Raw genomic sequence first — 10,827 nt, 5'->3', positions numbered from 1 at the left:
CCCATATTTGTTGATGTTAGGTATAAAAAGTAGTTGAGAAGTGATTTTCGTAATTGAATGTACATTTTAATTTTTGCTGTTTGAGAATACATACTACAGTGGGGAAAATGTGTATAAAATTAACTTACTGATGGCACCCCTATAACAATCATAAAGTCGTGTAGTAATAAAAAAAATAAAATGCACAGGATTTAAAAAAACAGTCTCAGAATACTTTTTATATTTGTTGTGAGTGGAAGCAACGAAGTGAATTGCTTTTAGTTTTGTTTAATTTTATAAATACTGTGCAGTAGTAGTAAGTATTTGGTTCGTGGTTGGGGTTTCTCGTTATTCAGTTCATTGACATAAACAAGTCTGTATTTTTTGTTATTTTTGTTGTGGTATATTCTTAAATTGTTGTTGTTGTTTTTATATGTTTAATAATTGTTTACACTCTACTCGTATTGTTATCAAGTACAAATTGATTTTAAACCATTGTATTCACATTTAAATTTGTAAAAGTACAAAGAAAGACAATTTAAACGAAAAAAAAAGAATTCATTTGTTTAACAGAATTTTTTTATTCCTCGGCCTGTCTCTCTACCCACAGATACAAATTTATCCAGCCATCCATCCATTCATCAATCCATCTACCTCAAATAAATTATTTAAGGTAAGTTTTTATACGACGAGCTAACCATTAGGTTGAGTTTTTAAGTAAATTTTTTTTATTTAATTTTTTGATTTTGTGTATTGTTAATTTCAATTGAAACTTTTTGAGAATTTTAATTGCTATTATTGTCATTATTCAAGTTTAACATTTTATCAATGTCAACAGATTGTCAATAGTACATACATACTGCTACAAGTGAGACCAATTAATACACAAAATTACTTTTTTACTTTAACAAGTTTATTCTCATAAAATATTTACGATTTTTAAGAGATTTAATTACATAGTTGTGCTAATTTGCTCTTTACTGCTTGACAATTGAAGAGAATTTCAATTTAGTGCATCATTGTTGCCATCCATCAACATTTTGATAATAAAAAAAACTACTAAAATTTTGTAACTAAATCCATTTACAAATAAAAATTCTCCAACTCTCCAAAATCTGAAAATATTAGCAAAATAAGTTATAGTGCATTATTCGGCAGAGCCGAATCTTATTTAGCATACACCTTAATAGAAAAAATAGTACGTATTTGTAAATAAAAAATATATCTTAAAGATTCGTGACTCCGATTTTATGTTTTTTTGTGAAAAATCGTCAAATATATCCGGAATTTGAGCACATGCAGAGTCTTAGTATGTGTTAACCCCTTGTTGACCAAGGTTTCAAATCGTTGAAAAAGTTTTATTTTTTTTATGAAATATTGTGGGGGACCTGCAAAGATTTGAAAGGGACCTGATACCGTTGGGTCAGTTTTGTAACTTTTATAACATTTTCTATTACGAGTCCATTTTATGGTATTTTACGAAACAGTATTTTTTTTATCATTACAACATAAATAAACACCACAATGAGAACAAGAAATAATTCACCGTTATTCTGGCTAAGCGAGTTTCCTAATAGGCAAAAAAATATATCATTCCAAAGATGATAGTGTACTTCAAAGTACGGGTGTCCGCCGGGAAGGTATACTACTTTGTTTTGCCGCCATTTTGGTAAACATTAGTCTTGACAGTTCATATTTGGCAGTCGTAGACACGTGGCAAATTTATTATGGAAACATATTCGATAAACCAAGGTGTTTTAATAGTTAAAACATTTTATCAAAATCAATCATCGATTACTGTGACGATAAGAAAGTTACGTGAAATTTTTGGGAGAAACAACATGCCAACAAAATGCACTATTTATGAATGATTTCGAAGAAAGAGGGTCTGTAGGTGATAGGCCCAAGCATGGACCACAACATACTGTAAGATCGGCTGAAAACATTACTGCTGCTCAAGGAAGTGTTCAAAACAATCCATCAACCTCAATTCAGGAGCTTGGTATTCAAAGAACTACTTTGGCCACAATTTTGCACAAGGATTTGCATTTGTTTCCATTTAAGATTCGGTTGACACAAGAGCTTCTTCCACAAGACCATTTACGCCTCCGTACATATGCCAATAGGATGTTACAGCTCGCCCATGACAAACCCGATTTTCATGAAAAAATCATAATGGGTGACGATGTTCTGCGCAATGGAAAACCCTCAAATTATTCATCAGTCACCTTTGCATCCATTAAAAGTGACAGTCTGGTGTGGTCAGGAGGAATCATTTGACCTTACTTCTTTGAAAATCGATGATTGATTTTGATAAAATGTTTTAACGATTAAAACACGTTGGTTTATCGAATATTTTTCCATAATAAATTTGCCACGTGTCTTCACGACTGCCAAATATGAAATGTCAAGACTAATGTTTACCAAAATGGCGGCAAAACAAAGTAGTATACTTCCCGGCGGTCACCCTGTACTTTTGGGCAAAAAGGGTCAAAATAAGTTTTGGTTTCATTTTGTAAGCTTATTATTGTTATGGTACTTATAAGTATTGTCGGTCGACAAAGGGTTAAATTTTTTTAAATGATTCTAATATTTACCCCTAACAGTGAAAATATCTTAACCAACAATATATTCGATTTTCGTTTTTTAATGCAAATACATAATTAGGATCGTTTACTTAATCTCTTGAAATTTAATAGGTTTACCAAGTACAGATAATGCGCAAATATCTCATGAAAATCCAAAGTTGAACATAACCTCGATATACATATGTACATACGTGTTAATTTTCACTTTAATAGGACAAACTTTTATTTAGCTTGATTTTTCAAAAAGCGACATGATCAAATGTTTACCTAAAATGTATCTTAAAGTGTAAAAAAGTTATTCAGAATGCAGTAACAAAAAAATTTAAATTCCATTATTTTGTGCATATTTAAAAAACTATTAAAAAAATAGTGTTTGGAATATATTTTTTGGTTATTTTTTTTGCATTTTAGTAACTTTTTTGAAAAAGTTGTTGCCGGCTGCAACAACCACCACCAATTATTTTATTGATTTTGTCGTGCATTTTGTAACATATTGAAATATTGGACGTAGGCCCACATAGGTATAAATATTTTTATATTCCTTTCGTCTTTATGTTGAAGTCACGATGTTGTCTATAGTAAACGACACATGAGGATGAGATTACCCAAATATTCTCTGTTGGTCAGACATTTTTGGTACTGAAACGAGCAAAATAAGTCTAAGGAAATACAAATTTAGAACAAAATGTCCCAAGTTTACACACAAATAAAGCACGATAGGGCCCAAATGAGGAGACGTAGAAAACAAATGATAAATTAATCACAAATAGTTATTGCTAATAGTTATATTATGTGTCTAGAAATTAACAAAATTTGAAATCAAAATATGTATGTGAAAAATTTAGCTCGAACTTACTTACCATTATAATGTGCAATTGAAACCGACAAGGTCACATAATTTTCATTCTGTTTACGCAAAAATATAAATATGTAGTATTGATTGGTACTATTGGCTAAAATACAAACATTGTTCAGATAAGAATAATTTGCACTCATTTGATTACTATTAGTTCTATTTATAAACCAAAATATCATAAATGAGCTTTTTAAAATTTCAAAATTATAAGGTCAGTGATAGTAAATCTGCAATCATTTCTAGATCATTGTTATTTTTGTAAAACATTTATTGTAAAATTTTATTTTGTTCAATTTGAGACACAATGTGAGAGGAAATATATTTGTCTTAACTTGAAAAGGGTTAGACTGAACATAAATACCAAGAAAATCATGTGGTGTGGTGCAAAATTATTTAAAATATCGCGAAAAGTAGAGTAAAAACAAAAGTTCTGGTCAAAATATTTTGTAACTTAATCTGTAATTTCTAACTTGCAGATAGGTTTAGCAAAGGATCATTCGAGTTTATTTTTTCAAGACTGACCCTTCAATAGCGGCGTTGTGGGGTCTCAAAGTAGGGAAGAACCTCAGACATGCAATATTTTTAAACGCTTGCTAATTTGATTATGATGTGTCTAAAATCAAAAACATTAACGAAAAGAATAATATAAAAATTCAAAATTTTTTTAATTCTTAAATTAAAAATCGATTATAAAGAATACATTAAAATCTTTGATTTGCCTCCACGGTCGCCTGATTTGACTGCTTTTCCTTGCTTTTCAGACATAGACACAAAATGAAGTCCGGAGCAGTCAAATCAACATCACCATTTAAAAATTTGACGTAACTTTCTCATCGTCACAGTAATCAATGATTGATTTTGATAAAATGTTTAAACGATTAAAACACGTTGGTTTATCGAATATTTTTCCATAATAAATTTGCCATGTGTCTACTTCACGACTGCCACGACCTTCCCGGCGGACACCCTGATACAAATCATATTTCCATATATCACAATTAGAGTTTTTCACGGGAATTCCGCAAAATTTTCAACCCCAAAAACCCGGGAAATTGTGTAAGAATTCCCGGGAATTATTTTCCTTAGTTTAATGTGATGTTTTTTGAACCTGACTTTTTCTAAAAGATGCTTAAAGCTCCAATACAAATGCAGAAGATTTATACAAGAAAAAATATTTAACCCAAATAGACCAATAAGTTCATTCTTCAAAATAATCCAAAAACTCGTGAATGTTCACGGCTGTCGCAGAATTCTATTCCTATCGAAAGTAGAATTATTTTAGTATTTTTTTGCTTTTACACAAAGAGTAAAACGAACATTTTTGAAATATTATTGGGTTTTCTTTAAGTTTTAACAAGCAAAACATTGCCAATTCAAAATTAATAAAAATAAAATATTAATTTTTTGCGAATTAACTGAATTAATTGGAATCTAACGAAGTAGAACAAAATCTAATGGAAATTGAAGCCAATCGGATACAAATGACAAATTGTGACAGATTTATATATAACCAAATTATAAATCGAGTCAGTTTATCTCTTTATATTAAGTTTTTATTGGATTTTTTATTTGTATCCAATTACATTTTAAAACCGAAGATTTTTTTTTAGATTTTTAACGAAGTCTACATTCTTAAAATTGAATAATTTGTTCTAGGCGGGAAAAGAAAAACTCTAATCACAATTTATAAAATTAATTTACAGTATTTTAATTAGCTATAGATATACATATTTTTTCCTATTATTTATGTTAATTTTAATGTTCATTTACAGTAAATCAATATGAGATTAGTTATTTTGGATACATCCGAGTCAGTTGGATTATGGGCTGCCAAATATGTTACCAAGAGAATAAATGACTTCAAACCAGGTCCAGACAGGTAAAAAGCTAATAATATTTATATGTATGTAAGTAAAACTAAAAAGCAATTTCCTTTTATTGCAGATATTTTGTTCTGGGCTTACCAACTGGTAGCACACCATTGAGTATGTATAGAAATCTAATACAATTCCACAAAGAAGGCAAAGTATCTTTTGAATATGTGAAAACTTTTAACATGGATGAATATGTGGGTAAGTTTAATATGTACTTAACGATTATAAAAATATACAATATTTACATGAAATACGTCATTACTTTACTATTTAAATGGTTTTGTTTAAAGGTTTACCTCGCGATCATCCCGAAAGTTATCACTACTTTATGTGGCAAAACTTTTTCAAACACATCAATATCAATCCGGCCAATGTCCATATACTCGATGGCAATGCTAGTGATTTAGTGGCCGAGTGCAATAAATTCGAAGACATGATTAAGGAAGCTGGCGGTGTAGAGCTATTTATAGGCGGCATTGGTCCAGATGGTCATATTGCTTTTAATGAACCCGGTTCCTCGTTAGTCTCACGTACACGTGTCAAGACGCTGGCTCAAGATACATTAGAAGCAAACGCTAGATTTTTCGATAATGATATTAGTAAAGTGCCCAATAAAGCTTTGACCGTGGGCGTGGGTACTGTTATGGATTCGAAAGAAGTTATGATCCTAATAACGGGAGCTCACAAGGCGTTTGCTTTGTACAAAGCCATAGAGGAGGGAATCAATCATATGTGGACTGTAAGTGCTTTCCAACAGCATCCCAATACGCTGATGATTTGCGACGAAGATGCCACCCTAGAATTACGTGTTAAGACTGTTAAATATTTCAAGGTAAGTGTGTAATTTATGTATTTGCGAATATTATATTGTTGAATGGACTTGATCAACTATTATTAATTTGTATTCTACTTTCGGTAATGGTTGTTTGTATCTGGTAACTTGGTGTATCTTGTAATTTATTCTTAATATCTTTGTACATTTGCCAATAATAATGGTGTTGGGAATAATTAAATAGATAATTCATGTTTACTTACAGCTATTCTATTATTTAAAATTATAATTTATCATTCATTCCACCGTACATCACGTTTTTTTGTGGTACACTTTTAAGTATGTTATTGTCCACCGATATTGATGAAACATATATGGTTTAAAAGGTTATTTTCTCTAGATGTGCACAATATAATTTATTTTTAAATAATTCTTTTTATAAAAGTGGTAAAAAGCGTTTTAAATTTGCTTGAAAAACAACAACAACATGTTTATACACATCTAAATACACGTGTATTTGTACACAAACGAAATATATTTTTGTGTATACTCAAAAGTCAAATTTTTGCTCACTAGGCGATCCTAGTTTATATTGAACTAGCGGATACTCGGCGTGTGCTACTACGCTAAATATTATTTATTAATGGAGGGGTTTTATAATATTTTTTTTTTCATATTAATGTACATTAGAGTGACGCCGATTTTTTTTTTGATTTCAAAGAGTGCCGGGTGGAATATTGTGATACTAGGTCTAAAAGTTAAGTGCTGAAAATTTGAGCCAAATTGGACAACGATTTCTGGACGCGCATCGAGGTCAAAGTTGAGATATATGCAAAATTTTACTATTTATATGGAATAAATAGGTGAAACTCGTTAACTTTCTGCATTGTTTTCTAGAAATATGTAGATTTATTTATATTAATGAATATTACATTAATTTTTTTTTTGGAAAGTAACCCTGTATGGGTCAAAATGACCTCAAGTTTCATTAAAATCGGCCCAAAAATATATAACATTTCGCTATCTTTTCATTCGAAATTTCAAATATTGAAAAATTTTACCTTTGACCTTCACGATTTAAATGTTAACGTTTTCCGATTTTAGTAAAACTTTCAGACCATATTTAAAATTACCAGGACTATAATATTATGAATAGGTTTTACTCAAAATTTATAACAGTAAGGAAATTGAGCTCATTCGCCAAAATATGGACAACAAATTAGTTTTTCTTGAAAATCGCAAAATTTAAATCGCAGGTACGGAAAAACTGTAAGAGGTATTGACATAACTTTTTCATATTTTTATTCCCTATTATGATCTCAATAAAATAAAAAAAATATTTTTTTTTGGCCATATCTGCGAATAGGTTAACGGTATCTTACGAAGACATAAACTCATACACAAGTAAATACGAATATATTTTAAATAAAAATTAGCTTTTATTTTAATTTTTCTCGAAATATATTATTTTTTTTTCCTAAATTTTTTGTTCAAGTGGCCTGAAACACGATCTGGCGAATTTGTAATAACTTTAACATTTTTTAACCAAATTTTGTCATTTATATCTCATTTCGATTATTTTGCATTTAATTGCATTTTTTCCGAATTTTGGCCATAATACAGTTTTTGGGTCATTTTGATTTAATGTAGTATTCATTAATATAAATAAATCTACATATTTCTAGAAAACAATGCAGAAAGTTACATATTTATTCCATATAAATAGTAAAATTTTGCATATCTGAACTTTGACCTCGATACGGGTGCAGAAATCGTTGTCCGATTTGGCTCAAATTTTCAGCATTTAACTTTTAGACCTAGTGTCATAATATTCCACCCGGCACTCTTCATCATATTTTAATGTAAAAATATATGTATGTGTGTTAGATTTATGAAATTTTTATAACTACATACACTCAGGTCTCGTTTTATGCGGATTCAAATTTATGCGGTTTTTAAATTAACGATTTTTTTTTTGAATTTTAACAGATTTTAAAATTTTAGAAGTTTTTTTTTTTAAATTCTAGTGATGAAAATGATATTTTACAATATGATGATATGATTGATTATATCATCTAGTGATGAAAGTGACGTTGAACCAATTCCTAAACTATGCCGACAATTATTCAGTCATTCAGATTAATCATACATATTTACAGAATTTCCTTAAATGTTTTAGCTTATTTTTTGGATCATTTTCTGTTTTTTCTGTTATTAGTGAATTAATATTATATTTTCGTTTATTTTTTTAAAGGGTTTTTGTTTTTACTGTTTAAGTTAATGAAATAAATATATTTTTGTTGATTTTTTTATGCGATTTTGCTTTGGATTTTTAATTAAAATTTGAATTTATGCGGTTTTTCAGAATTTTGGAATGAATCATTAGTTTTTATATGACGCTAGAGTATCGTTTTATGCGATTTTTTTTGGAACGCATCTATCGCATAAAACGAGACCTGAGTGTATTCGACTTTTTTTAGTTAATCGACTTTTTTGGATAACGTTATCGATTGTTCGACTTTATTCGATTCTTTGAACAATCAACATACAGAATCCTACTGTACAACAAGAAATTAAGGTATAATTTTATGAATAATACGACCACAAATGTGCTAAAATTCCGGAGATATTAGAGACATTTTTTATATTAAGGTGATGGGTATATATCAGATTCGGAAAATTAAATACATATGTATAGTAATTAACAAAAAAAAATATTACGAAATGATTTTTGCAAAACTTACTAATGCTTTTAGCGTAGTACTTATTTCCGAAGCTGCCTAGTAAATAATAGGTTAATACATTTTGCTGCTGTGATGTAGTTAAGAGTAATATTTTTACAATATTCTATCAAGCGTGAGAACCGCCATAACTTTCACTACTGCTTTGTAGATTTTCTAATTCTATATAATTTGTTTGTAAATACATATTAAATTCTATTCTATTGAGTATTTCTGTTTTAAAATCTGCTTCGTATTCATATGGAAGTTTGAAATGAGTTTAATGAAAATATTTTATTTTGTTAAAATTTAGGGCATTCAAAGAGACCTCTATGCAGCTGAATATGGAGAAACTGAATAAATTCAAATTGTTCCAAGTTATAAACATCAATAAATCCATTATTCGTTAGTATGTCTATCAAGTCTATTACTAATTAATTAAACCATTTGTTATTATTATTAGCATAGCCAGTTAACAATTTATAAAATAATCAAATATCGGCTATATAGAATAGGAACTATGTTTTGAAAAATCTTCAAAGTAGTGTTAATAACGAAATTGTTAACTGGTTGTAATATCGAATTAGGAATATTTAGCCAATGTTTGTATAATTTCTTAACTGAAATGTATTATAAATTATTTAATTGTTTGTTTTTCTTTTACAGTGCCTAATGGATGTTCATATGAAACTTATTGACGGAATGTAAGCTTCAACTGCAACTAAATAATATTGAAATTTCAAAAAAGACCATTATTTTTGTTTTTTTCCTAAAAGTAAAGTAGTATATTTTTTATTTTTATTATTAATTACACACATTCTAAATACATATAATTCTTTCTAAATGGTTTTGTAAAATTGTCGTAATAAAAATATATTTGATATATTTTTTATATATAAAAGAAATATTATTGATTTTTATTTACAAAGTATAAGGATTAGTAGTAGTAGTAGCAATGTAATACATACATATATTATAAACTATTATAAAATATGTATATAAATTTAAGTTCTCCATATTGTTTAGAGTCTAGACTACGATAAAAGATGATATTTCATAAATGTTTTATATGCATTTAGCATATAAAGATTATGCACACCTTTGTAGATTAGAAATGATTAGTTTAATGATTTATTTTTAAGTGTTTTTTTTGTTTGTTTTAAGCACAACGATTGTGATTCTCTTGCTCGCCAACCATCAGACTCATTAGTGTCTTTATATATAATATGGAACGTATGGATGATTCTAATACTTTATCATTGGCCTTTGAACGTTTATAATGTTGTTGATCGATAAGCATTTCTTCCATTTTTTTGGCTCTTCTACTGAGACGATAGGCTTCGGTAGTGCGTTCCTGTTGAAGTTGTTCCACAATAGATCGTATTGTCTGTGGATGTTCAGGACTGCTGATTTCGTTGATGTCCTGTTGAGACACTTGGAATACATCATCGTTGTTATTGAATTGTACTGAGCTCTCGTCGATGTCGCTCTCATCATCATCATCATCTTGATCCGAGTGCTTACGTTTAAGTTGTTGGCGTAACTCAGCTTCAACGTCTTTGCGAGCTTGATCCAAATAATTACGACGTATTTTTCTTACACCCCATTCATAGCGCGATGTTCTAAATTGCAAACACTCTGTCAATTTAGTTTGTTTATATTGAGGGTTGGGACATTTACGTGGTCTCGGCTTGGTTTCTCGAAATAAACGGCGTTTAACTTTCTGCATGGCTGCCTGCTCAACTGTAATTCTAGCTGGCCTCATTAAATTATTCATTCTGTGCCAGATGACAGCTTTATTGTATTCAACGGGCATCGAAATGAGTGGCATGGTTATGCCATTCATAATATAAATTTGGCGTATGCATTCGGTAAGGAATGATCTTTTCGAGGGACTTTTATAATTTGCCTCTAGCCGGTCGAAATTGTAATAACCATGAGGATCTCTGTTGTTCGCAAATTCTTTACGTAAAATATAAGCTTGTTCCATTTCTTATCAGCACGAAAAAAAAATAAAACAGATACAAATTGTCGCTCG

The 10,827-nt window shown here is 29.5% G+C and overlaps 2 protein-coding genes across 6 annotated transcripts; one reads left to right on the top strand and one right to left on the bottom strand.

The window, feature by feature from the left end:
* The first annotated feature begins 269 nt into the window (after window positions 1-269).
* Oscillin (glucosamine-6-phosphate isomerase Oscillin) lies at window positions 270-9,694 on the top strand. 5 transcript variants are annotated; one of them, XM_065500519.1, is made up of 7 exons: window positions 335-352; window positions 590-652; window positions 5,196-5,302; window positions 5,368-5,495; window positions 5,588-6,129; window positions 9,103-9,194; window positions 9,456-9,694. In XM_065500519.1, the coding sequence occupies exons 3-6, from the start codon at window positions 5,205-5,207 to the stop codon at window positions 9,148-9,150; spliced, it is 816 nt and encodes a 271-aa protein (XP_065356591.1). In that variant the 5' UTR covers window positions 335-352; window positions 590-652; window positions 5,196-5,204; the 3' UTR covers window positions 9,151-9,194; window positions 9,456-9,694. The 5 variants fall into 5 exon arrangements, with proteins under 5 accessions (XP_065356595.1, XP_065356591.1, XP_065356592.1 ...); XM_065500520.1 differs by having other exon boundaries at window positions 9,103-9,198; XM_065500523.1 differs by lacking the exons at window positions 335-352; window positions 590-652 and adding an exon at window positions 270-292.
* A 254-nt stretch (window positions 9,695-9,948) lies between these two features.
* LOC135950513 (uncharacterized) lies at window positions 9,949-10,827 on the bottom strand. The gene has a single exon (XM_065500049.1). The coding sequence runs from the start codon at window positions 10,777-10,779 to the stop codon at window positions 9,949-9,951; it is 831 nt and encodes a 276-aa protein (XP_065356121.1). The 5' UTR covers window positions 10,780-10,827.

This window comes from Calliphora vicina, chromosome 2, assembly GCF_958450345.1.
Source record: "Calliphora vicina chromosome 2, idCalVici1.1, whole genome shotgun sequence".
In the NCBI taxonomy this organism is placed as follows: Eukaryota; Metazoa; Arthropoda; class Insecta; order Diptera; family Calliphoridae; genus Calliphora; species Calliphora vicina.
This window is presented reverse-complemented; position numbering and strand designations above follow the sequence as displayed.